At 45.4% G+C, this 27867-nt stretch overlaps 2 protein-coding genes across 7 annotated transcripts; one reads left to right on the top strand and one right to left on the bottom strand.

The window, feature by feature from the left end:
- Positions 1-27: 27 nt before the first annotated feature.
- cdc40 (cell division cycle 40 homolog (S. cerevisiae)) lies at positions 28-26514 on the bottom strand. 5 transcript variants are annotated; one of them, XM_077510951.1, is made up of 18 exons: positions 26364-26514; positions 25959-26280; positions 22343-22528; positions 8810-8980; positions 6745-6831; positions 6374-6503; positions 6172-6258; positions 5962-6101; positions 5791-5887; positions 5426-5565; positions 5205-5279; positions 5094-5139; positions 3776-3877; positions 3176-3291; positions 2419-2552; positions 1565-1641; positions 1024-1168; positions 28-783 (listed from the first exon to the last, which is right to left on the bottom strand). In XM_077510951.1, exons 5-18 carry the CDS (start codon positions 6757-6759, stop codon positions 606-608), a joined length of 1482 nt encoding a protein of 493 aa, XP_077367077.1. In that variant the 5' UTR covers positions 6760-6831; positions 8810-8980; positions 22343-22528; positions 25959-26280; positions 26364-26514; the 3' UTR covers positions 28-605. The 5 variants fall into 5 exon arrangements, with proteins under 5 accessions (XP_077367077.1, XP_077367078.1, XP_077367075.1 ...); XM_077510952.1 differs by having other exon boundaries at positions 8840-8980; XM_077510949.1 differs by lacking the exon at positions 8810-8980.
- wasf1 (WASP family member 1) lies at positions 8090-27841 on the top strand. 2 transcript variants are annotated; one of them, XM_077510954.1, is made up of 10 exons: positions 8090-8565; positions 15581-15727; positions 16268-16402; positions 18374-18527; positions 19472-19589; positions 20733-20789; positions 22375-22538; positions 23822-23992; positions 24862-25343; positions 26005-27841. In XM_077510954.1, the coding sequence occupies exons 2-10, from the start codon at positions 15595-15597 to the stop codon at positions 26160-26162; spliced, it is 1572 nt and encodes a 523-aa protein (XP_077367080.1). In that variant the 5' UTR covers positions 8090-8565; positions 15581-15594; the 3' UTR covers positions 26163-27841. The 2 variants fall into 2 exon arrangements, with proteins under 2 accessions (XP_077367080.1, XP_077367081.1); XM_077510955.1 differs by lacking the exon at positions 20733-20789.
- Positions 27842-27867: the final 26 nt, after the last annotated feature.

The following is a 27867-nucleotide window of genomic DNA, read 5'->3' as shown; positions in this document are numbered from 1 at the left end:
TTTTACATGAATAATGATCAAACCTGATTGTGTGTACAATTAATGGACAGTTTTTTATTTCTACATAGCTGGCCATAAAATTGAAAATCAAGATATTTGCAAACAAACTACACAGGCTAATACAAAATAAAACAAGACGTGCCTGGTCAACAGTGAAAATTTGTTTGTATTTTTTGTTTTGTTTTAATGTTTGTACAAGAACTTGGGTTGAACTCGCGTGGATACAAAAATAAGGCGCTACAATAAGACTGGATGCCAGTCCCCATAGCTTTCACTCGCGACCCCTCACCTTTCAGCCCAGATGGACAAAAAAAGGGAACTGAAAAGTCAAAAACGTCCCCACGAGTCTCAACACGGCACTACAATGAATAACACAAACGAGGCAAAAATAGACGCGTGGCGGCCATTTTGCTACTTGCTGTCGAGTTGCTCAGGTAACGAATGTCACGACGTGTTTGGTCATGTGACAGTCGCAAGCTGAGTGACAAAATGGCCGCCCCATCAGATGGATAAAAAGAATTTGGGATTTTGGTGTGCACGTATTGTTGGAAGAAATTTTCGGACTTGCCTTCCCCTTGAAGCACACGCGGGCGTTGGGCAATGTTCTAATCCCAGAGTTTGATTTGTCCGTCCCAGCCGCAAGTGATGACCTTGGAGGTTTCGTGCGGATGCCACAGGGCACTGATGCACACCTTGTCGTGAGCTTTGATCCTGTGGTACAGCTTGGTGGTCTTCCAGTCCCAAATGTTCAGCTTCCCGTCGGCGTCGCCCGACACTACGTAGCTGCTCAGAGGAAAAAAGGACAAGAGTGAGGCATGTACAAGGATACGTCGTGAGAAGATGCAAACAGGTGTGGTGGTTAGTACAAACGGACAGATTTTTGTTTGGTGGGTATCCATGAAGATTTGAATTACGGGACTCAAGTGGCCTTGTTAGCGCATTTGGTGGATTAAAGGCTTACATTTCTTAAATCAAACTGGTGACGCATTTGGCTGGTCTCAACTCAAATTGTGGTCCACTGACCTCATGTCCGGGGAGAAGTCCACCTGGCAGGCGTAGCCGGCAACCATGTGGCCCTTGAAGATCTTCTTCTTGTTCAGTCGGAAGCGGTTTTGGGCGCCAAAGATCAGAATCTGATTGTCCATGGACTGGCACGCAAGCCACTTGCCTTGGGTTTAGTGCAAAGGATCAATTGGTTAATATTCAAACGGCACTCCAGACAGCAAAGAATCCTAATTTGACACCTACGCAGACAACAAATTTTGTCGCTCAATTTCTAGGTTTGTCTTGTGTTAACTAAATTGTGATGACAAATTCCTTGGCGGAAGTAATAATTGGACAAGGAACTTTTGAACAAGGAAGCTGATTTTTTCAGGCATGTTGCCACTCATCCGTCATCTGCCACTGAAGCAAAGTGGAGATGGAGGTTAACGCAACGCTCGTCATGACATTTTTTGTCATTACTCGCCACATGCAGCAAACGGCATCTTTGCCATTTTTGGACCACGGCTGCTCCCGTAGGTTGACAAGTGACAAGGAAGTTGCTCTTGCGCCCGACACTCACCGTTGGGAGAGAGCGTGACGGCCGGCATGGAATGCATGCTGGGCTCGGCGATGTACTTGAAGTCCACGGGGATGTCCCTGAAAATGACAACACAACTTCAATACGATTGCCTGGAAGCCAAGACTGGCCGGGGGGTGAACAAACAAAACAATGCCAGGACACACAGATCGCATCTTGACAGTAAAATCAAAATGAAAAGAGCCCGGGTTCAAGTGGGCAGCTCAAGATATTTTTTCCTCTTTGTTCATGATATTGTGAGCGAATGTGAGCGTGCGTGGATGCTCTTTGACATGACAAACATCTGCAACAGCCCACCACTGACCGACGAGCATGTAGAGCCCGAGCATGGCGTTTGACACCGGAAATCAATTTGCACCATCACAAAACGCTTCACACAAACAGAAACGCTTTCTGCTTCGATAGCGAGCTTGACGCTTTCCCTTTCTCATCATTTGGGGGCCATCTTTAGCTTCTTTTTTGGATGCTCAGGAGTTTTTTTTGTTTGTTTTTTTTGTTGTTTTTTGCAATGAGGCCCCTGAGAGTGAAATTGAACGGACCTGCTCCCAGTCCATGCTTTGACATTTTCACTTTTGTTGCCAGAGCTTTGGGCATGAATGTTGAGAACATTTTGAAGGATTAGTAAATATACACTCGAGCCGTATACAAGCCGCACACGGTCTCATGACTTAAGTCTTGCCCCATATCGAGGGTGTACTCACTTTTGCAAATATTTGGTTCAGATTCTTTTTTTGTGGTGCAGATTTGACTTTTACAAGCATTGCAAGTAAGATGATTGTGCGTCAAGCTGTCGTAGAGATCGGCAAAACAGCCGACGTGCTGCTGGATTTACTGACCACTCCCAAACGCGAAGACTCTTGTCGTCCGACGTGCTGACAAAGCGCCGATTCTCATCCACAAAGGTGATGGTGTTGACGGCGCCCAGGTGACGGTCGTACTCCTGGACCACCTCGCCCGTCCTGATGTCCCACTGACAAGCAAAGCGCAGTAATGTCGTCAACACATCCAAAAAGCATTGTTAGCTTTAAAAAAAAATCACGACAATGTCGCCGTAAAATGAAATATTGCACAAAAAGTGGAATTGTCAAGAAATGCAAATGGCTTTCCGACAGTCCAATACTGCAAGGCTGGCAAAATACAAGACTTGATTCTGAAAATGGAACTTGACATTTTTTTTACACCCAGATTTCATTCCCAGACTTGATGACATTTATATACAGAGGCGGACTAAGACTTTATCCTACATAGAATATAATTATCCACAAATAATATGGAAAATCATACATTCACAGTTTGACTATATTTTGTGCTATCGATTTGATGTTTATTTAGTTACTTGTTTAATTATTTGTTTATTCACTTACCTATTTCCTGTTAATTTATCGATGTAAATTATATTCACTTGTATACTTGCAATGTTTTTTGTTCTTATTTTTTGACTTATCTTACTCTTTGTCTTGACCGCATGACCGATTCCTGTTTCATGTACAGCACTTTGTATACAGTAATGCTTGTTTTAAAGTGCTTTATAAATAAAGTTGAGTTGAGTGTGTTGGGTGGACATGAAGGGGGTGTGGTCGGGTGGTCCTTTACCTGGACGATCTTCTTATCCGACATGCCGGCCACCAAAAGATTCTGCTTTTCTTGGTCGGGGTTGAACTTGACGCAATAAGGAACCTTCCTGTTGGTGAATCGAGAGATGCACTGGCCTGCGGAAGCAAAAAGCAAAAAGCAGACGGGTGACATCAGCGCTTGGATTGGACTCAACAGCTGCGGCAGCAACTAGCTCGTTTCTGCCCTCTGCTGGAGAGGAGCTCCCCAAAAAGCACAAAAACACAAGTCAACGGTTGCATTTTCTTGAATGAACATTGCACAACAAATGTGTTGCACAGACCAAACTCATTTTCATCTGTAGTCCCAGTTGATATGCAACACTTAATCCATTGCCATTGAGTCCTTCAGGTGTGCACAACTACGTCCACGTACTCCTCGGATCGACTACTGTTCTGGATTGAGCTAAAATACACTTTTATTAACATTTAGCATATGAATATCCTTCATTGTCTTGGGTACACAATCGACACTTTGCATCGTTCCCATCTGAAAGTGAATTTGTTTGCCCTTCAAAAAAAAAAAAAATGGTGCAAGTGCACTGAGTGCATGTAAGTCAAAGTGTTCTCGTGGCATACCGACCCGTTTCCGAGTCCCAGAGTTTGATGTAGCGGTCGTAGGCGGCGCTGAGGAACTGATTGCCGCTGTTGTTGAAGCAAATGTCTCGCACCGCTTTGCTGTGACCTACAGAAAAAAACAAAACAAAACAAAACAAAACATGAATGAAGCCAAGAATCATGCAGGAAAAAAAAAATGTCACTTGTATTGTATTGCTGTTAATGTTTTATGTTGTGTTTCTGTAAAGCGCTTTGTGACAGCTGAGGCTGTTTGAAAGAGCGAAATAAATAAAGATGACTTGACTTGACTTTGAGAAAGTGCCCCCCCCCCCCTCGTCTCGTCTCATTCCTGCGTCTCCCCAACTGCCCGCCTTTGATACGACATTCATTGGGGGCCCGTGAAATGTGGGCTAATGAGGGAGCTTTGGGAGCAAAAGTGCAGCCGGATTTCATCTTCAAACGACATCCACAAGCACCAACACAACTGTTGCTTGTCACGTTTTTGCCACACGGACGTCACAACTACTGACAGGAATTCAATGTGCGCTTTGGACAAACATCCACACACACTCAATGATGTTTCCTTAATGGTGGCATTTATACGATTAGGGCGGTGAAAAACAACATGCGGCCGGCTCAAACTATCACTTCTTACTTCTATTGCATTTGGTCCAAGAGTGACGTCTGTTGAATAGACGCCGCGACCCAATCAATCACAGCGTACTGCTGTCCACTTGGGGGGGAGGGGGAAAAAAAAAATCAGCACCTGACTCTTGAATTGAACTCAAGTGGATTTATTCCACCAAGCACAAAAGTCAAGCAGGTACATGATCCAATGGAAACCCCCCAACTGTTATTAAACGTATGCTATTGTCACTTAAGTGCAATTAGTTGTGGGGAAAACGCACTCACGATAAGCAGAATGTGACATATAACAAGCAGAAAAAATACAATCACGTCAACCATGTGTCCTCCTCAGCCCCAGCTCATCAATAATGCATCTTGTTCTGTGAGCCAGCTGACAAGCTCAAGTGTGCAGGGGAGAAGGAAGAAAAAAAAAAAAAAAAAAAAAAAAAAAGGATTGCCATCCTGACATCGCTCAAGATTTGCGGTCCCTCAACACCACTGACCTCATTCTCCTGAGAAAAACATACGCACAGTAAAAAATAAATCATAAATAACATTTCACCCACTGTCTTCAGTGCTCTTGTGCCAGTGGCACTTTGGGAATTCAATTGACTTGTGAAATGTCCAAAGCTGTTGGATTGCAGTTGATGAATTTATGGAGGTGGGGTGGATGAAAAAAAACCCAAAAACATCATCTTTGACTATAATTTACTTACCAATAAAAGTGCGGATACATCTCCTGTCATTGTACACCTCCCACAACTGTGGACAGACACGATGAAATGAAAACGATGTCATTTTGTGTTGGCGTGTGCGTTGCTTCTTACCTTAATCTTACAATCCATGGAGCTGGAAAGCAGGAGATGACCGGAAAGTGGAAACAATCGGATAGCGCTGACACCCTGCGGGCAGACGGACGGACGGACGGGGAGGATGTTAGTGTCCAAAGCGGGTGAATCGCAAATGAGTCCAGCACAATTTCAGTTGTTGATCCTAACGAGGTTGGGTTTGCATTTGAAAAAGCTGCGAGCGAGCGTCCTCCACCAACCTTGGTGTGGCCGGACCAAACGTGGATTTGCTTTTTGGGCAGGTAACACTTGTCTGGCGCCTCGCTAGAACGCAGGTTGACGCCCACGTCCTGGGGGATGTGCAGGTACGACCTGCCCTGGTAGTCAAACATCTCTTTAACTGATGAAAAGATGTGGAGAAAAAAAGAAGAAGACATAAATCAGGTGAGAAGGTCCACACCAAATTATCATTGCAAAAGCAAAGTCGCACGTGACGCTGGACAACTTCCAAGTTGCTCAATGTTCTCATGAGGGCTGTCAGATTTAATTTCATATCCAGATTGTGTGACTTTTGAAAGGTTGCCCAACTCCTACAAGAAAATTGTATGGAAAAATGGAAAGGTACCATGAAGGATCGTCTTCTCTTCTGCTGGAGCTACGTCTTCATTCCTCCCCCGTTTTTGCCTTTTGGCAGTGATCTCATCCAGTTCCTTCTTCTCTTCCTGGAAGGTCACCACACATAATTCATAATCCCCCAAAAAACCAATACAATCCAGGAATGAGTGAGGTGCTTTACCTCAGTAGGTTTGGCCACCGATTTCTCATCGACGTATTTGGCCCACGGTCCCAGGTAGTTGTCGATATCTCCCGCGTCGCCGCCTTTGACCTTTTTGCGCTTGTCCGGCCTCTTGTAAGCGCTCTCAAACACGTTCAAGCCTGAACGACGACGACGACGAATAACGCTCACAAGTTGGGATGCTTGCAAGTCGAGGTCGCGGCGACCTACCTTGATTTTTCTCAGCCTCGTCCACCGCACCAATGTAACCGCTGCCAGTCACTTGGTTTGTGTCCACAGACGGATCCAACGCGTAGCCTGCCCAGAAACCAGAGGAAACGTTCAAAGCAAGAATTTCAGCAAAAATGGCCGTAAAAAACAACAACAAAAAAACAAACAAAAAAAAAAAACAGGCCCGTGACGGAGAGTTTACCAAGCGAGGAAAAGGTCCTCCTCTGCTGCTCAAACATGAAGTCGTTGACGTGGGCGGGTTCGGCATAGCCAGATAACATGTTTCGCGTGGCGGCCATCTGTTGGGTTTTGTACGGGTTCTCCGGTCCAAACTAAGAGGGAAGAACACATCGATCCTTCTCTTTGGGGGAACTTCCATCCTTTTATGAATTACAAAACTCACAAAAGATCTTTAAACATGTTTGGTAAAAAAAAAAAAAAAAAACGATAACGTGGGGGGGTGAAAACAAACTGAAACTAGATTTGACTTTCCCATCTTGTCACTCAAATGTCAAGGTACCAGTAAAAATGATCAAATACATTTTCACTGCTCTTGCTTCTAAAAGCACTTACCTCTGGTGCAAACATGGTTTCATATCTCGGGTTATAGGTGACTTCTTTCACGGAAGGGTCAAGATGTATGCCAGTCTCAACAGATTCCTAATATGAGGATCAACCAAATAGGTCAAAACATCGTCAACGTGTGCAGAGAATGTGTTGCAATTTTTGAGAAGTATTTCTTCAAACTGCTTACAATGTGCATTAAAAACACGGCTGCAAACATAGACGAGTGCGTGTTTACAAGAAAATTCCTGACCGGTCCAGTGGCTATTTTTCAAAATTGTGACTAGCAAGTTTAACAAACAGACAACATGAGCAGAAATATTTTCATATAACAAGAAAGGTACCCAGTCTAACATTTGCAAAGGCATGGTCCACTTTCATAAGTTGCATTTTAGTTTTTGAATTGGAAAACAAAAAAAAGTCCAACTGTCGTTGGATTTTTCTCAATACGAAGGTGGGAAAACGATTACATTTGGCCGCATTTGTGTGTCTGTGTCGTAAAGAATATGTTCTGGGATGTACATTTGGAAAGTGTCGCAACGATCTTAGCGCATAACTTGTCAATCTCGCACCTTTTCATCCCGCTAAAAACTAGCACAACGGTAACATTTGAAAGTCTTACGTAAATACACGTGAGCACGTGTTTATACAAATCACTCAACTCGCTACAGAAAATAATTATCAATATAGTTAGCAAGCGATAGCTAAATAGCTTCGATAGCTTACCTTGACGGCAACTTCGGGGGCCGAATTAAGAACCGCTAAAGCCATCGTCGGACCGGACTTTAAAGTTTTAAGGTGTGCCGTTGCGTCCGGGTGCGAAGGGTCCGACTTTTCGGGGCTGGTGCTGGATTGCGACTCATTTTCCGAATCGGAATCGCTGCCATATGAAACGAGGGAAGCCACGGCGGCGGACATCTTGGATGTTGTGCTTTCACCGGAAGCGCGAAATCTTCACTTCAGTTTCTACTTCCGTCACAGTATTAGAATTTTGTTGTTGCGTAAAACCTCGTATAAAACAGTGGTATTTGTAATTAATTCATTTATAAAACAACCGACCAAAAAGCAAAAGTAATTAATAAACGATATAAGTTTTTTTTTTGTACTATGACAAATGACTATAAAACACAGTGATAACACTATTTTTCTTTATTTAGAAACATCGTTGGCTTTAAAGTGCTTCAATATGACATTAAATTGATTATTAATACAATATGATACACGTTTGTCTGTTTATCTAACGATCATTTTTGTTATTGCGATTGTATTGCTGTTACTGTTTTATGACGTTTGCTTTGTGGCGTTCCTTTGTGACAGATAAAAGGCTGTTTGAAAGCGCTATATAAGTATTATATCTTTTGCGTCTGTTGATTGCCCTGAGGCTCCCACATAGGAGCGGTTGCATAGGACGCTTTGGCACCCAACAATAGAGTGGTCCGTACCATTGTCACGTTTTACGGGGACATTCCGCAGCAAATTGTTATTTACACGCTGTTATCAAACGTGGTCTTCTGTCGGCAAGCGCATTTGTAATATCGAGGTATAACATTCAGATGTGGCGTATGTTGATGATCGCTTGACGGACTTGGTTTGCTCCCTCGTTCACCAATCCAACGCCGAAGCAAATCCACTGTGGAAGAAGAAAAGTGGCCGGCTCCTCCTCCTCCTCCTTCGCCTCTTCTTGCACCCGGGAGCACATTTGGTACGTGCGACAGCCATGGCCACAAAGCGGGGATTTAAATGCTTGCACGCGGCGGCGAGCTCGACAAGCAAATGATGATGGATCGGGAATAATCAAAAGGGAGAAGAAGGATTCATCGACCTAAACAGGTATTTCGTGCACGTCTCGCGTGGTCCCATTTGAAGATGTTTTCTCCCTCTCGCTTACGTCGTAACTTTAGATGCATTCATCCGATTTCAAAGTGTGACACTAACGATGGCAATTTTGTGCCGATGTCAACTCATCGCAATGCAGCGTGCCCCCCACATCTGGCCAGTAGCAGCCTTTTGACATGTTGGCCCTGCCTGCATGCGCAACATCACATCATTAGCGGCCGGCAGTACAAATATTGACCGTGAAAAGCTGACAACAGATCGCATGTGCCTGTCAGGATTTGGGGGGCTCCTCGTGAAGCAATCGCCCGCCTGCCTGCCTGCCTGCCTGCCTGCCTGCCTGGCTGGCCTTCAAGGCGACGTGATTGAATTTGCCCGCACTGGAGACGATGGATGGGCTCGATCGGCCAGCCTGCAGTTGCCGTAGAATGGGGGATGGGGAGGCACATTGGGAAAAAAAAGAAGAAGAAAAAAAAAAAGATCATGCTGGGTGAAATTTGAAACCTTCTTTGTACTACTCGCCCTAAAGTGGCCACTGTCATTTAGTGTGGAAATCTGCTTCGATTTGATGATGACGGGACATTCATTGGGGCTGAAAAAAGTGCATGAGGTACCTTCAGACAGTGGAGCGACCTTCTGGCACCGGGTTGCACGTACCCTTAAATCTAACATCGAAAAGTTTTTTTTTTTTTTTTAACTAACAGTTTGTTTTCTTCTTCTTCAATTGCTTGGTGATTAGCACAGTTGTGAGGTTCCGTGTTGGAATCTCAGCTAACTGCAGTTTACTTGTCTGGGGTCAAAAGTAACCCAAATTGGGTTCAACTGGTTAAACCTAAGAGGGACTGAGCCAACGGTGGTCGGCTTGAGGATTTGACCCATGTTGGGGTCACGATTTGGATCCAACAAAGGGTTAAAAACTACCCATACTGATGAGTTAAAGCTAGTAGGTTATCAAATGTTCATTTTATGACCAATATTTTCAAAGACATCGAAAAAACATTCTTGCATGAAATGTACTTCTTAAACTTGAGTCCCAAAAGACGGCCAGATTGAGCTCTTGAGACCACTCCAATCCAATCTTCAACACAATCTGTTGAGTTCAATAAATAATGAAGTCAATGTGCTCAAAATCCACAACTAGCCAGCAAGTGCATGCATGTGTTCGGAAAACAAACCCAGCAACGTTGAGCACGTGCGCCAACGTTATTTTAGTTAACTAAAACTAATGGGAAATCAAACAATTTCATGCAGCAGTAATCCCAATTTTGTTTTAAATCAGACTGTGTGATTCTGTTAATTTATTTTAGCGCCCCCAACTGGCTCTTGCTACATCTGATGTCTGGTGTGATTGCAGCTGTGACGACTTTGTATGTGTGAAAGGGGCTTTGAAACAAAAAGTTGTAGTTGAAATGTGACAACACTGTTATGTGTGTGAAAGCAGCAGTGTGCAAAATAGAATTTGCAGCTGTTCACGTTGTCTTCCTCCGACGCGGTCACATGACTCGGCTTCTTCACAACAACTTTGGCAGCCGTCTTGCTACTGGGCCGGCCAGCAGCCGCGCACACAATGAACAGCAAATCTTTTATTTTGTGCAACTCAATCAAACCTGCTGAACATTAAGTAGCACACGTGGTCTCTCACATTGCCCTAGGATGGTTTTACTGTCATAATATTCCTTCGTGCTATAAAAAAGAAAGAAAAAAGTTGGGGACAACTTGAGGAAAGTTTTGGATCACTTTGCTGTTCTCATGCTGTTGTGGTTTGCCTGTTTGTTTTTTTTGGGGAGGAGGCCGTGTGATAGAGGAGCCTTGGCCCGCCTCCTGCTGAGGACGGCTCATCTTTGTTGACAGACCTCTGATGCCAACAACAGCAAAAATCAAACTCTCTGTCGTGAAGAGGGAAGAGTGGCTGTAAAGAAAACGACGTCGTGGCGAAAAAGGTGTATCTGGGCGATGTTAGGTGCCATCATTGCGCCGGTCCCTCCCGCCTCCTATCTGTCTGTCAGCTGTTGGGATGCGGCCACACGCTCACACAGGAGCCATTGTTGGCGCTCTTGGCCCGGGCCCACCGCAATAATGGCGCTTCTGTGCCTGCTCTGCGTTGGCCCCCCCCTCGCCCCCGCTCGCTCGCTCGGACACCGGCCTCCATTCGGTCGGCTCGGCCTTGCATCTCGTGCGTCTTTGCAAGACTGTCCCCCACCGTGCTTCCCTCTTGTCCAGACTTGCTCATGGATGAGCATTTCGGGGCCTGAGACGTCAAGTTCAGACTAAGTCCAACGGTGCCCTTTTGGACATTTCTTCGCACGACGACGACGACGACGACATTTGTGGGTGTGAGAAGATGGAAAGAGGACTCTGTAGTCATAAAAATTCTCCCATCACACTCAAAATGTGTATGAATTTGCTTGCTTTCTTGGAAGTGGGAAAACAGTCGTTCGTAACGTTGATAACAAGCGATGCCCAAGCATCCTTTCCGCAGTCAGCGTGAATTAGACTTTAGGATTGTTGGTGGGCGGGGTACACCCGGGACTGGTCACCAGCCAATCTGACTGACCTATCATCCGTCTGTCCAGTCATTATTTTCCTCATTTTAGTAAAGGATGAGTTGGTGGCGGGGTACACCCGGGACTGGTCACCAGCCAATCTGATTTCCGTAGCCTTTCCTACGAACCAGCTGACACTGTCGGGATCACCGTTGAACGGTTAGGACGACACAAGAGCGTTTCAAGCAGCCCGCCATGAATGTCTCCTGGCACTTTCCACACTCGGGCTACTTGCATCCAAATGTGGAAGGAAGAAGCTGATTTTGCTGTCCTTTCCAAAGACTCTTTGGACATTTGTTTGAATGTTTATTGGCGCTGCGATGGAAGGCAGATAGGTCGGCAGTCAAATATTCTGCCAGTGACAAAGGCACAGGCGACTCTTTTACAAAATGAAACACGGTTGTGTCAAGTGAGCCGGATTGGATTATTCTCCGGGGACGGGACGAGAAGCAGAATGAGAGCGCAGTGACAAAGCCAAGCAGGTTTTGTGTTTGGATTGCATTTGATGGCTTCCCGTCTCCGCTGTCACTCGCTTGGAAAAAGATGAGGGATTTTCCCGAGCGGATCTTCTTACGAGCAGGTGAGTTGTGGATGGGCCTGTGTTGATCTTAGCAGAACAAGTTGAAAGCCTCTTACAAGCCTCTTGCAAGTCTTAAAAAGCTGACTTTTAATGACGCCAGCTGCCCTTGCACTGCATTTGACTACATTTGAATAAGCAAAACGTCAAAACATTTCCCACACGGATGCCATCAACTTGGCAAAAAGAGTCAAAGCGGACTTGGTTGTGTAAAAGCACAGACAGAATCCTGCTCCAAAGGCAAACGCGGATCAATGTCTGATGGCTTCTCTTCTGACGCCGATTGGAGCGTGAAATGAGCTTGCCGTTTGCCGACATCGTTTTGCAGCAGGAGTGCTGAACAAGTGTCACTTTCAATGAAGATGATTCCAGTTTGGGATTGACGTGGCAGCACAAAACCTGCCTGACGATGACGCGCGACTCTTAACCGGCTCCAATGGGAACATTTGGCGCTTGTCCGCCGTGATGAGTGAAATCATCAGTTGGACAACCTTCACGCTCGCGTCACCTTATGGAATCGATTGGGCGTGCGAGCGAAGGGCCGTCAATGCAGCGGGACAAACCACGACGGCCGCGCCAGGATTGAAATCAAGCTGGCATGTGGCACAAGCTTGGACTGTAAACATTCACATCCAGTTTCACTCTGTCACATCAAATTCTGTCGTCCAAAGGAGCCACACAGGAAGTCAGCCATTTTGGTTTGAAATGTCCATTTCTGGCTCATGTGGCCTGTTTTGGTTTCATCCAAAAGTCAGACCCGCCCGACCGAAGACTCTTTTAGCTGCGTGAAATTTGCGAGGGACGTCCCTTGTGACCACACGCACACAAAGTTGAAAAGATCCTTTCAGTGATTAGACAAAAAAAGTTGGGAATGGAGCACACTCAAGCCAGCGTGCAGGATAATCCACAACAAGTTTGACCTTCTGCTTTCAAGAGGCCATTTTAGGGGTCCTGTAAAAATGAGATTTTGTCCGATTGCTAGCAAGTGTCAAGTGAATATGCTGGGAATTTCCTCCGTTCACGTGGACGGACGGCGTCTGGCGGCAAAGGTGGACGGACGTCTTGGACGTCACTCAACAGCAAACGCCGCAAAAAATATGACAAAAGTCAAATCATCCAGCAAGTGAAAGGGCGAGAAAATGGGACGGACACAAGTGGCCCTTACGTAAGCGTTTTCATTTCGACAGCACCGTGTGTGTGTGCGTGCGGGCGTGAAGTTGGCGTTATGTAAGACTGGTGGAAAACGTAAGCGTGCACTCACATTGATGCATCTTGCACTTTGACTTTCTGAAGGCCTTGTGTCATTGGCACGCGTGTGGCCGTGCAGTGGACCGGAAGACGGATGCAGATGCGCCAATGTGATTCAGCGCCTTGAAGGTCGGAGGGAAGCCATTCCGCCGGGCAAGCCAGCTGTTGCTTTTTTTTTTTTTTTTTGGGCCACATCCACTTGCCACGAAGACGTTTTTGGTCCAAGGACAGCACACGCAATCAAAAATGGTCAAAACTTTCATTGTGGAAGCTGATGTTGATCTTCTTCCGGATGAAACGTCAAGTCAGACAGGAAGGCAAATGAAGTGCGTTCCAGCAAACGGCGGCCTGGGCTGGGACCTTGACTCAACTGCAGATGGGAAGAGGCATCAATTAGGAAGGAGGTCTTTTATGGCTCCCCTCTTTGGTGGCGGTCCTTATTCATGCCAGATCCATCTCATCAGCATCTACTGAAATTCAAACAGAATTGTCTTTTTCCTCCCACTGCTCGTTGAATCAGTGGACCATGATGTCTGTGGACCTCACTCTGCTTCATCTATCCTTCCCTCCTTCCTCTCTTTAGTTTTTCCTCTGGTCTCTTGTTGGAATTCAAAGGTTTATGGCCTTGGTGTAAGATTCTGGTTTTCTAACCATGTGGGTGGCAGGTGGTGGTTAGTTGGTGCTGGATTTCACTTTGATTCATATTTCTTTCCTTTGACCTTTCCTCTGGTCTCCTGACCTTCTGAACTTCATGACTGGTGAGGCTGAAGTATCCAGTTAAGGTGAAGGGTAATGGGATTTTTATTAGGTTTTAGGTGAACTGATGAGTACAAATTTACATGCACGCGCAAAAAAAAGAAAAAAAAAAAAGAAAAGACAATTCTGAGCTCTCGGGAAAAAAAAAAAGGAAGGAGGCCTTTTTTTGAAGTCACAGAAACACGATATTCTGTACGACTGCATTTCCAGTTTCATCAGAAAGGAAATAGATAAGAAGTCTACATTCAATCATCTTCCATGGAGTCAACTGTCTTGTTTTGATCAGCTGTTGGAAATTCAAAGTTGGTTTGCGCCATCGTTAGCGCCTTGACGACGGGCTGCCGAGCCACTCGGACTTTTTGAGCAGCCGCTCGGTCAGCAGGCAGTTTTGCCTTCCGCTGGATTTGTCGTCATTTTTCCAAGTGGATGACGAGCTCACGTTACTCGTCATCCGTCCGCTCCCTTTGGCATCCGCATGTACGCCAACGGTGACGTTTGCCTCCCAGGCCCGGCAAGCGATGCCAGTGGCGGCATCTTTTATTGAAAGCCGCCCTTCATTATTCATTGCGGCGGCTTTTCCGTACGCTCAGCAGCGGATCAACATCTTTGATTCTGTTTGTTCATCACACGCTTGACAGCCATGAATATTTACTCGTCGCTCTTTGTACCGCCGAGATCACGTCACAACTCGGATCCATTTGGAAGAAAAGACTCAAGCGGACTTTCGGTGTCGAGTCACTCGCAGTACAAAGTTCATCATTGATGCTGTTTTGATGGAGCCAACGTTGCACTTTTGTTCCCCCTCTCCCCTCCCAAATTCAGACCCCGAAGCCAGTTTGAATCCACCGTTGATAGATTGACAAAAAAGGTTTGATGAACCTGTGCTGCAAAAGACGCAGGAAGTCCGCCAGTCTGGATTGAAGCCACCACTCTGCTTGCCGCCTTTGTCTACCTTCAGCCTGGTGAGCCAGTCGTCAAGAAGACGCTGATTGCTTCCACTGATCGGCATCAAAGTGACGACTATCAAAGACGACACCTTCCCTGACGAGCCTCAACAAAGGGCACAAATTGCTTATTTCACACGGTCGCTTGACGTCTTTGAGTTGCTCAAACAAGGTTTGCTTGATTGATTGATTGATGTAGAATGATAAGGACATTGATCATCAATCATGTTGCATTCTTTCATTCCCTCTCCCAGTGAGAACTGAAAAGAGAATGGATGATAAGGAATCAGATCAATAAGAAGTATGGATCTCCTAAATTGAATGAAGTGGCATCCGTAAGTGAGAGCGCTTGATGACAAAATAATATGCCGGCGATTCTCCTGTCATGTGACTTCATGCATGGCGGCGGCTTCAGTTTTTTTTTTGCCAATTGTTTGAAGTGGACTTTGCTAAACGGCCATGTAAAAATTATCCAAATTTGCTGGTCAAGCTTTGCTCAGCATGGATGATTTTTGTTGAACACCTCCGTCCAATCTCCCTCAATTTGCTGTCAAAAGTTTCCGTTATGTGTGTGAGAGGCTCTTGGGAAAGCCACAAGAAATGACAGCACTCTGCTGCTGCTGACAAAAAGCCTGTCACGTCGCCGTGTGCTGTGGGAATCCTCCGTGGAAGTCATGAAAAGCTCACCTTTACTTTTGTCCCGTTTGCTATGAACGTCAGTCGCTATTTTCAGGAGAAGAGCCGGTCTCAGATGGGCGTGAATGGAGATGAAAACCGCTTCAGACGGCTTGTTATTTTCAAGACATTTGTTAGCTTCTGTCAAACTTTTTCTCGCCTCTTATGGCCATTGATGTCTTGATTAGGGGGGCTTTGTTTTTCTTGGCTCCTTGTTGCTTGATTGTTGTTAGCGATGGTGCTGACCGGCTATCTGTACCACTTCCCAGGTGACGGCGGAAGGATGCCGCTGGTCAAGCGTGCCATCGAGCCCCGGCACCTGTGCCACACGGCGCTGCCCAGGAACATCAAGAACGAGCTGGAATGCGTCACCAACATCTCCTTGGCCAGCGTCATCCGACAACTCAGCAGCCTCAGTCAGTACGCAAAAACATCACACGCTATAACTACATGTGACAATAACATGCAGTCAAGAAGCCTTTCAAAAGGCCATGTAAAAAAAAAAAAAAGCTTTTATTTGGGTTTTAAAAAAAGAACTCCACAAACAATAACAAACCTCACGGTTTGCTCAACAGCACTTGGAAAAGTTTGGTGAAACATCCTGTCAAAAGCTGGCCCTTCAAAGTAAAAGTAGAGAATATATGAAGACTTTCTGGTGGCTTTTGCACTCCAATTATTTTGTGGTCGTTTATTGTGACTGCCAGCATGCAGCCCCAGATAGTGTCTAGATTTATTGTGAAGGTCTGCAGGAAGTGTTACGAGCAAACGAGGAAGCTTGTTATTGGCTCCATTTGTTGATAAAAGATTTAATATTGGAATGCGCATTACACACAATTTACAAAACCATCCATTTGGCGAGGTTTTTTTTTTTTTTAATGATATGAAAGTGTAGAGCAGCACAAACAAGACTGATGCCGTGTAAATGGACATGTAATCATCCTGATTGTGATTTGCAGGCAAATATGCGGAAGATCTGTTTGGGGAGCTGTTCAACGAGGCCCACTCCTTCTCTTTCCGGGTCAACTCGCTGCAGGAGCGCGTGGACCGCCTCTCCGTCAGCGTCACGCAGTTGGACCCCAAAGAGGAAGAACGTGAGCGCTCGTCTAACTGCCACAATTGCAAATATTTGTGGATCTGACAAACTGTGCAAATGTACCAGTGGTGGACTTTTCAGTCAGCATTTGTTGTGTTGTTGGACGGACGGCTTCACGTGACAGTCATGCTAGCACACCTCAATCATTGGGCACTCTCATGAAGCACACGTTTGGGCCAGCTTTGACATTTAATGGACAAAAACATTTATTTTCGAGTATTCTCGAGAGAAAGACTCGAAAAAGTCTACCAATGGATGCGAGTATGGTTCCGAATGTTAGCATCAGCATTGGTTGACAATCCAATCAGGATCTGTTTCCTTTTACATCACAAGTCAGCTGTACAAAGACAGCTAAAGATGAGAGCAAAGTCGATTGTGAGTAAACGTCGAGCGAACGAAGTGATGACATGAGAGGCGTTGGTTGAGCTGAAGGTCGGTGGCACGCGATGTTTCCAGAATGACGGACAGAGCTGCTCTTGGTTTTGTGGTTCAGGTTTTACTTTTAAATCACACTCATGTGTGCATTGACAATTGGATGCAAAGTGGCATATGCTCTTCGTTGCCGTTGTCCCTTGAAAGGGCGTCCATCCGTCACTTTCACCTTCTTCACCTCCTCTTTTGTGGTTGTCGTTCATCTGAGTGATCGATTCCTGCCTCGCTCCATCGTGCATCGTCAGGCTTTCCTTATCACTTTCGCCCACCCAAGTAATGCCTGAAAGCCACAGTCCCCGCCTCCTCTTATTTAATGACACTGCTCTATGGCGGCAGGCTAATATAGAAAGCCAGAAAAAAAAAGCCACCACAAATCTCTCAGAGGTGTCTCCGACGGTTTCTGTGCTTACACCGCCGGCGTTGCCGCACTTTCCGCAGTGTGTCTACTACATCTCTGTCGACGCTTCTCCAAACTTGATTTTTTTCCCCCCAATCTCATTTTTCTCTTCTCATCAAACCCCCATGGCTCAAACTGTCTCAGTTCCCTTCTTATCTGTATGATGGGCTCCAGAACGGTTTCCTAACGTTAAATGAGTACCTGCACCGTTCATTGTAACAGCTCTGGCTGCAAGACAGATAAAATCCCCGTGTGGGCTTGGGAAGTTCCTCACTAAACCAAGGAGGGTGTGTGAAGTAGTTGTTTTGAAGTCCAAACCAAACGACAGCATCAGATGAAGGGAATATAGGACAGCATTTGCATCTGGGGGAGCCACAGAGGGAGACAGAGACGGGGATAGGGAGGGGGAGAGGGAAAGACTCGGTGCTTGCTCGCTGCATGTGAAATGAAATTCACGAGAACGGGTGCCGATTTTGGAGGCGCCAGAAGGATGCAAATCGTCCACTGACAAATGAGCCGCAGTGTCCCGCTTGGACATTCTTCAGCTTGAGTTCCACTACGTAGTGGAAGTGGATCAGAAGAACTCAATTCCAGGACACTTGCTCTACCTACTAACCCAACTGAACCACCGCCTCTGCTCTCACTCACTATATGCGTACTGGTGACCTGTGCTGTATGTCAAATACTTGTCAAATACTTTCAACGTGGTCCAACAACATTTTCCTTAGATTGAACCCTTGAACACTTTTGTCCTCATAGTGACCATTTTGAAACATTGAGACAAAAAATGTCCAGCTTCAATGTTTACACTTACCAACAAATTGTATACCGAGCTTCTTTTTGTGACACTTTTGTGGTCTGTCTCAGCACACTGGCCGCCTACTTTTTATTTCCCATCCATCTGGAATCCCACGTGGATTCCACGTGGAAGAGTCTGCCTAACTCATCACACCTTTTGCTGTTCTTCTGTTCTCACGTGTAGTCTGCGACTGTAGCATGGAAGTTACTTCCGGGCTTGAATGCTTTCATCGGTGATTACTTAAACTTGTTGCAGAAGTCAGAAGCCACTGAGACACACAAGTGTTTGTAGATGAGCCGAGATCTAACGATAGCTTGCGATGTCCTCCCTCCCCCGTTCAGTGTCCCTGCAGGACATCACCATGAGGAAGGCCTTCAGGAGTTCCACCATCCAGGACCAGCAGCTGTTCGACCGCGACTCGCTGCCCGTGCCCATGCAGGAAACCTACCAGGCCTGCGAGCAGCCGCCGCCTCTCAACATCCTCACGCCCTACAGGTCGGTCAACAAGTTGCTTTTTTTTCTGCTTCCGATCTGAGATTGGAATTAGGAGGGGTCTCTCTCCGAGTTGCTGCGCGTCACCGATCTTACGTTTCCCAGCCAAGTTCGTCATCTGTTGACTGATTCGCACTTGATGCACATTGCTAAGGACTGTGGCAACCAATTGGAGTCTAACAAATTGCTGATCGTCCACATGGAGAAGTGAAAGACGAGCGAACCAGTTGGCGGCATGACACCCAATGGCAGGTTTGCGTCTGAATGAAGAACAAGACGAAATCTCCAAGAAGACATCCGAAGGGTGCAGTGGTTTGTTGGCGGTGCATCTCAGTCTGATCGTTCTGATCTTCAAGAGGCCCGACTGACGTGACGTGACACCACCAGACGGTTTGACATCTCCCCTGGGTGGTTTTCACGGGAGTGAGTCAAGAGCAACAACAGGAGAGTTGAGTGAGGAACTTGAAACATGTTGGCTGATTATTTAAGGCCACGGCAAGGCTGAACATTCCAAATGGATGATGAACAAAAGGAAATCAGATCGTCAGAAGCTACAAAGAAATCTGTTGACGAGTCATTGAGTCATTTCCGTCAATCTTCTAGCCCAGTTCCCGCTTTTCGATGATCCAGGTCATGTTGCAAAGAACCGCTCAACTGCGACAACCACTCGAGTCAAGATGACAAACAAGTGAACGATCCTAACCTGGATCAGCACCAGATCATCCAGATGATGAGGAACTCATTTTCTAATTCCTCAAATTGTCATTTGGTCGGATCCTTCATGAGCCACAGAATATTTTTTGCATGATCAGCAGCACACCTACCAAAGGAGAAAATCGATTCTCTTCTTTCGCCACAAAAAGTTTGTGTCATTTCTTCTTCGGGAGTAAGGAGCAGTCCAATATGGTTGCAAAGTCACAATGCTCTTCCTTCTTTTTTTTGTGCAGGGACGACGGGAAGGAGGGTCTCAAGTTCTACACCAACCCTTCCTACTTTTTCGACCTGTGGCGAGAGAAGATGCTGCAGGACACAGAAGACAAGCGCAAGGAGAGGCGGAAACAGAAGGTACGTCTCCTGATTTAGGGATCAATTTTTTTTGTTTTTTGTTTTTGCATTTCCATTGTGAAGAGATACGTTGGCTACGCTTGCAGAGGTGGACCTCCATCTCGTAGTGACAGAGACGATTTTCCCAGGCCGGCCGATGGACCCAGTTAGTTGCGTGCCGATTGCATCCCAAGCACGACGGGCTGGCTGTCGTCTGCAGTTTTGGACTTTAAGCATATCCTCGCACGCTTAACGCTCGTTTGCCAACGCAAATTGAAAAGCTCTCATGCAGACTAGGAAGCATGAGATCTTCTTCTCTCACAATCCGTCAATCTGAGATCTTGAGGATGCAAGACGGCGTTTACGAGGCGGGAGAAGGTTGGCTGCAAAATACGTTTTTCGAATTCATTGGTGTCCATAAGATTTGATTTGCGTCACAGGACAGCCCAGACCTCCTCTTGCACTCATCTTCTTATTCAGGAAGTCAGCGGACGGACCCCGCAGAGAGAAAAGCCCTCTTGGGGGGGAGGATGGAAGGAATTTGAATGGATTTTGCTCAAGTTACTAAACACAATCCGAATGGTCTCCATTGGCCAAGCGTGTCAAAGAAAACAAGCGATTCTGTGAGCTCGACACTGACAAGCAACTACGACAGCTCAGCTCATCTCAATTTTTTGATCAATGTTGACTTTGGAAACAAACGAAGGGATTGAAGAGCAAAGCGGCCGACATGAGTTGATGGGACTTTCGATACATCTCAGCAACGACCACAAACGAGTCCACCAGCGCGCTTTTATCATCTTATATTTTCATTCATGGCTTTTTCATCCTCGACTTTACCATTGGGATGCATTTTGTGTTTTCTCTTCAACAATAATGATGATCTGGCGTTTTCTTTTCAACACGACTAAGCTCTATTGTTACCGTGCGTGTGTGTGTGTGTGTGTGTGTCAATTCTCTGAGTGTGCGTGCATGATTGCGGCCTCCCTGTTGCTGCCAGCGTTTGTGTGTCTCTAACTTTCCCCTCTTTTGTGGTCCCTCTTGTCATGGTTATCATTTATCGGATGAGTGTAGTGTGGTGTTGATTTTTTTTTTTTATTTTTTTTTCTGACCATCCCCGATGCTTCTCCTCTTGTATTTTTTTGTTTGCTTTGTTTCTTATAGTCGCAGGAGGGCCGCATGTATGATCAGGTGTATCGGTACTTAGAGCTTCCCGGGCAGGTATGTGACATGCTCAAAGTGCCATTATTTGTCCTTTTGCTCTTTGTTTGTGTCTTTCTCATTTGTGCGACAGCAGCTTGCTTGCGTGCGTTTGCAAGTGTGACGAGACATTTCATCTAAGCCCTACTTGATCACTTACTCAAATGCAGCTGGGGGTGGCATTTATTGGTATAACAAACAATAGGGTGCCGATATTTGGCATTTTGACAAATAAATATCGGTATGGGCTATTATTTTTTGAATTTGAAGGCCGCTAAAGCTTGTATCTCACTGAGCAGTGATCTTGCGAACGTAACGTATTTGGGGTTTTCATCAGGAATTTGAAGATGTTCACAGTCAGTTTTTATTTGTCGTAAACACATTTGGAACATATTCAGATTATTTTTCACTGCTAAGATCTTTTGAAACGTTTTACGAGCCTTAACGAAAGCCCCAAATGAGCTACATTTGCATGCATTTGTCACTCAGTGAAATGCAGGGAACTTTTCATTTATGGAAATATTTACATTTCCACTTATGAAAAAAAATAGGAACTCCCTACACTTTTTATTAAAAAAAAATTAAATCAATAAATTATGTTGAAATTTAAAAAAAATTACTTAGAGTAGAAATCTTTCGGGATCTATTTACTTGCTTTATTATTATTATTATTATTATTATTATTATTATTATTAATTTATTTTAACATGTTAATGACCCTGGAAGCGCTGCAATTTTTGTTATATATATATTTTTTAAAGAAATCTGTTAATATAGTTTAAAAGAAAAATATATTTTTCTTCTGTTTTTACTGCAAATGAATATTGGCTTGAAATATCGGCCTCCTTGACTACTAATAATCTGCATCGGTAGCCGCCTTGAAAAAAAAAACATATCGGTCTATCACTAACAAACAATATTATTTACAAAATTATATCTTTACTAATACAGTGGTGCTTTCAGGTACAAGTTAAACTTCAAAGTTTTCAAAAATATGAGCTATCTTTTGGCAGATTTATTTATTCATTTATGTTTTTGGCCAAGACAAATTTGAGCTCCAACTCGCATCAAAACAGGCAATATTTTGCCACGTAGTCAACAGTAAATGTGAGATGGACCCAAACCTTCAAGTGCTAACTGCTAATGCTAACCAAGGGACTCTTACAAAACTAAGTGAGAAAGATATGACAAGTCATGTACAGTGTTTGGATATTGTTTCTTTTTTTAATTTTATTTTGCGTACATAATTCTCATATGATCACTTTCTTCTTCATACAATCTGACTTTTAGTTTTGCTTAAAATAAATAAATAAAACATTTTTTAAAAGAGAAAAAATATATAAATGTATTTTTGTTCCCAACTTTTGTTATAATTCACAAAAAAATAGTAGGATGGAGTTAGTGGAGGGTTAATGCAGGCGATGGTGTTTTTAGTGTGAACCTCAATCAAGTCCCGATGCTAAATGAGCATCTGTGGCTAAGCGCCGTTTCCTTGCATGCGCTTCTGGCGCCAGCCAGCATGCTCCAAAAGTCAAGTTGAAGCCAAATGACAAGAGAATCAGAAAGTAACTCACCAGCCGACCCGTCTGCCTCTCTTGCCGTGAAGCTGAAGGGGATCGATCGTCCGGCGGAGCCCGACAAGGTGCCGCGGGCGCCCCACGACCGCAAGAAGGAGTGGCAGAAGCTGGCGCTGGGCGCCGAGTTGGCACAGGACGCGGCTGACGACAAACATCGAGAGGCCAACGGCTCCGCCGGTTACCCTGACAACAGGTATGGGCAGATGTCACGATGAAAGCATCATCAATTTATTGTGGCTCGCTCATGTCTTTACAATTACAGTATGCGCAGTTAAGAATTGGTTTTGGCTGAGGGTAATTGAAATTGAATACTTATGCAAAAACAAAAAGCATGAATGATTGTTTCACTAAAGACAATATGGCACATTCATCACGTCTGCCTGGAATTTACAATCAGAGGTTAATGTTATGAGTATGACCCACTGTATATAAGAGAAACACTACCTAATATATACGTGTATATATATATATATATACATATATATATACGTGTATAAAAAATAATCTGAGCATATCCGCATACTTTTTGTGGGTGCAAAGCAGTTGCGTCGTAGTTTGGCGCTAGCCACCGTGCTCGTCTTTCACTCCTCAGTGTCCGCCTGGTTACGAATCACTGCCGGCATCCGAAAGAATGATCTCATTTCTTTTTTAGCCATTCGAGCATCCGTCGGCCGCGCACAAGCATTGGTTGCTGATTTATCAACTGTTTGACTGATTTTCTAGCTCACACTGATTGTTTTCTAATTCACTCACATTGACGACCTGCCCTCCACCGCAAGGGGCGCGCTTCAACGTGACGTCACACTGGAAGGGTCTATTGTTACAGTATCAAGCTGATTAAGCATATTAAAAATAAATAAATAAATAAAAAAGTATCAAGCTGATACTTACACTCCAGTTGAGGATAAATGTAAATCTAAACACACAAAAGGAAGAAAATGACACACAGTGGCCACTTCAATGCTAACACGCGTTGTTTAGCTTGTTTCCCGGACGCAGCTAGCTCAAGGCTAGACTCGCTAATGCTAATTAGCGCGTTACTCGCGGCACTCGTATCACTCAAAAGAACGGTTATTCAAACATAAACGCTTCAGGAATGTATACAGAGAAGTATTTTAAACGTTATTCACCGGCACATGCTCTTCCAACGCTTGAAAAATCCCAAACTTTTATTGCCATAACTTGCTCATGACTTTCTTCTACTCGCTAACGTGGCGATAACTTAACCGTGTATCAGAGCGCGCGGAACCACACTGCCCCCAAGTGGCCAGATCGTGTACAACAATAAAGGGGCACACAAACAAGGGCAAGACAGTATCAAATAATTGAAATGAAGTCGATTTGGGGACATTTTATCGCAGAATTGTGGTTGTTATGAGAATCTTTTTTGTTTTGCGTCCAGTCAGGATGTTGTGGGTGCCCTCTGGCACTTGTCAAATTCTTCATGGTTACATCGCGGCGCGTTGGTGTGTTCAGGGCGCAGCAGCTGTACATGGAGCACCTGGACGGGCCCTTCTCGCTGGCGGCGCTGCCCTACAGCCAGATGAACGAGCTGCTGAGCCGCGGCGGCAGCGACAGAATGTACTCTCGGCCCAACGATCCGCCGCCGCCGCCTCCGGGCGAGGTCAAGCCGCCCTCTGTCATCAGGTGGGACTCGGCAAACTTTTTCAACACTTTTCCACACCGTATCCACAAGTCACATTTGCCAATCAATCAATTTCAAGTCGGCATTTTCACTTTAAACAGATACTTGACTCATTGAACGATTTTCAACTGTGAAAAGTGAATATTTTGTTCAGAATTAATTTGATAACTTCATTATTTTTTATGGACAATACCTTTAAAAAAAAACATTTCTACTTGCTGTCGACTGATGATGACATCACCTGTGCTGAGGAAGTAGGTAACAGTCAATCATGGCTCACCTTTTTTCTGGGTTTGATCAGTAAACTGTGACCTACTTCCTCAGCACAGGTGATGTCATCAGCAGTCGACAGAAAGTAGAAAAATAACTTTTGAAAGGTACTAATTGTAATAAAATAATGATGTTACCACATTAATTGCAGACAAAATCTGAATTTTTACTGCTGGAAATGGCTCAATGAGTCAAATATCCCTTTAATCACTTTAAAAATGGGAAAAAGAGAATTATTTCGTGAATAAAAATACGATTCTTGATTTTTTTTTAATTTTAATTAAATGTGATTTATTGCTTGATTTTTTTTTTTTAAATAAAAATATCTATCTAAAAAAAAAAGATCCTCAAGTTTGCTTTTTCCTTTGAAAATTAAACTGAAATAAAATACTTGCACAAATATATGATTTTTGAAAATCATTTTTCTAAAATGTTTAAATTCTTGCGAAAATTCTTGATTGTTTCTTGAAAAAATTCTACTTGTCAAAAAAACAAAAGAGGAGGAAGAGCGAATGTTTGTCGCACACTGAAAATAAATGCATTTTTCAAACGAGAAAGGTTATTGAAAGTAATTTTTGCTTGACGTTTTTGTGGTTTGCAGTTCGGGCTTGTCGGACAGCCGAGCGGCGTCTCCGGCGCGGCCGGCCGGCCTCAACTGCGACGCTCCGCCTCCGCCGCCTCCGCCCCTCCCTCCCCCGCCTCCGCCCCTCCCTTCCTCCGGCTCACGCGGCACGCCCCCGCCCCCCGTGCCCCCTCCCCCGGCCCCCCTCCAGATCGCCCCGGGGGTGCTCCACCCGGCGCCGCCGCCGGTGGCGCCCCCCCTGCACTCTTCCTCGCCGGCCCGCCTCCAGCAGGCGGCGGACAAGGGGGGCCCGCGCGGGGGCTTCCCGGCCCGGCCGGACGGCGCCGCCCTGCCTCCCCCGCCGGTGCCGCCCCCTCTGCCCCTGGGCGGGGCGCGGGGCTCCTCGCCGGCGCCGGCCACGCCCCCTCCCCACTCCGAGCTGGCCGGCAAGCGGCACCATCCCGCCAATCTGCCGCCCATCAGCGACGCCCGCAGTGTCCTGCTGGAGGCCATTCGAAAAGGTACGTGGCAACACTTGATGACTTTTCTGCGTTCAGTTCCTCCACGAAACCAAAATCATTTTGTCAACACATTTTTCACCGGACTAAAACTAGACTAGACTGGACTACAACCTTCATTCATAAACACTAACTGGGACTAAATCAGTCGACATTTTCGGCAACTAATGAAAACGAGTCAAAAACGTCCTTGACTTTCCCAAAAAATCTGCGGACCAGTGACGCTCCTGCCGTTAGGCGGATCAGGCAGATGCGAGGGGCGCTCGTGAGCAAAAATGGCGACCGGGAGAGGAGAAGTTTGGAATCCTCAAAACCAAAAAGCTGTTCCAGCGAACGCTACTCATTCACAGATTTACAAATAGTTATGCAAGCCCACGCAGAATCCATTTTCAAAGTTTCTATTTTCTTTTTGGGATTATTCCCCCCCCCCCATTTACCAGCTTTTGGTTCTGGCTAACATACATGAAATACTTTTGATTTTGGGGAAATGAACCGAGTGTGATTGCAGTCGGCCGTCCCTTCTTTCCACTGTGCTATCTGAATGCGTGTTTGTGTCTTTAAAAGAAGCGACGTGTGATCCGGCAAATGAGAGTTTGATGGAAACGATTTGAAACTCACCTGCCTTGTGGCTGGTTTTGTGTTTTTTTTTTTCTCTCCTTTTCAGGCATCCAGCTGCGAAAGGTGGAGGAGCAGCGCGAGCAGGAGGCCAAACACGAGCGCGTGGGCAACGACGTGGCCACCATCTTGTCCCGCCGCATCGCCGTCGAGTACTCCGACTCGGAGGACGAGTCCGAGTTCGACGAGGGCGACTGGATGGAGTGAAGAGCGCGTCCGTCCGCCATCCGTCCGTCGTCCGTCTCGGCTCGCGCTCTCGTCTTCCTTCTCAAAAGGAGAAGCGCCCGCCTTCCTCCTCCTCGTCATCGTCGTCTTTCTCGTGCGACTGCAAGATTTCAAATTTCGGTTTCCTTTTCATGCTTTTTGTGTGTGTCCTGCCTTGTAACGCTTCAAACGGGGCTGGGCAACCTTTTGGGCGGCTTGAGGCGAGCGCGTTTCAATCGGCGCGAAAAACAAAAGGTGTCCATCTGTCTGTCTGGCCATCAGATGCGGCCAATTGTTTTCAACTCTGCATGCAAAAAATTGGGAATCCTTCAGATACTTCAAGCTCCTCCGAGAAGAAAGAACGAAAGAAAGAGAAAAAAAGAAAATGAACATCTGCATCGCATCTGATGGTCTCAACTCTCCAAAAAGTTTTCAAACTTTGACATGTTGGCCAAAACGTTTGTCAAATTTGGCCTGGCCACCTGTGAAGGGCAGTCGCAAATTCCCCCGCAAGAGATTGTCAACTTTGTTTGTGGACTCATGTTTGAAGATGCCGAACAACACATTTCAGTGGTGGGCGTGGCTAAATCTGTCTGGAGTCAAGACTTTCCCACTCAAAGTGCAAAGTTGCTTGGCATCGGCAGACATGCAGCTAGCTAGCCAAAAAAAGCATCTTTGCTTGAGATCTTCCACTTGAGAGCGCCTCGTTGTCATGCAGCAGAATATTGAGTGGCGCTCATTTTTATTTTTTGGACAGGACGGAACGAGCTTGTTTGTTCGGACACAACGAGTTGATTTGTCATCGTTTTCAACTTCCATTTGATGCGTTTTCCATGCGGTGTGTCCAATTTGGAAGCCATCTTTCGATTCGCTTCACAGGCACTTGAAAAGCACCCAAAATGGCCGACTTGCTGTTGAATTTTGTCACGAGGGCTTGAGACGCGTTTGTGCGTCTTCAAAGTGACACTTTTGCTTTGATAGTTTTTCCGTTTTCATGCACTTGTTTGCAAAATTCCAATGAAGATTTGGACGGTCAAAATTAAGAGTTTGAAAATGTTGCCCAGCCCCGCAGAAGAGGAAAAACAAACTGGACGAGGAACCCGGGAAGGCATTTGCACATTTTCTTTTGTTGTTGTATGTGTGCGCGCTCGGGCCCACTGACCTTTGAACTCCAGAGAACTTGCAGCTGGAGCGTGTTTGGCAGCAATTGGTGTTTTTCCATCTTCAGCTTGTCCGATCGTCCGACTTCATTTCAACTTTGTGGCTTCAGGTGCAACTCGTCCGACGGCAATCAAGGCAGCTTCTACACACAATCACAATCACAATCACACACAAATCCCCCTTTACTCTAACGAGAGGCCTTAAGCTCGTTTGGTTCTCCAGCAGCAACCTGCGGAAGACATTTTGAGTCACTCAGCAAAAAAAGAAAAAAGCGTCAGCCATGATTTGTGTCCGTCCGTCCGTTTGTTTGTTTGTTTTCTTTCTTGCCTTATTGTCCAAACGTCGTTGAGTTGATGAATGTATTGTGCCGTTACTACTTGCTTGCTTGCGCTTGTATGCATTTGCCGTTTCTATGTTGGGGGGGTTTGGAAGAGACAAAAACAACAAAAGACTCGATCAGTATCTTGTAACTTACAGTTTGCTTGAAAGAATAAAAAAAAAGTTTGGTGTGAAAATGTAAATGACCCTGCTATTATTTTTGCTGTTG

This window comes from Festucalex cinctus, chromosome 21, assembly GCF_051991245.1.
Source record: "Festucalex cinctus isolate MCC-2025b chromosome 21, RoL_Fcin_1.0, whole genome shotgun sequence".
Classification (NCBI taxonomy): Eukaryota; Metazoa; Chordata; class Actinopteri; order Syngnathiformes; family Syngnathidae; genus Festucalex; species Festucalex cinctus.
Note: the sequence above shows the minus strand (reverse complement) of the source record. Positions and strands in the feature narration are given on the sequence as shown.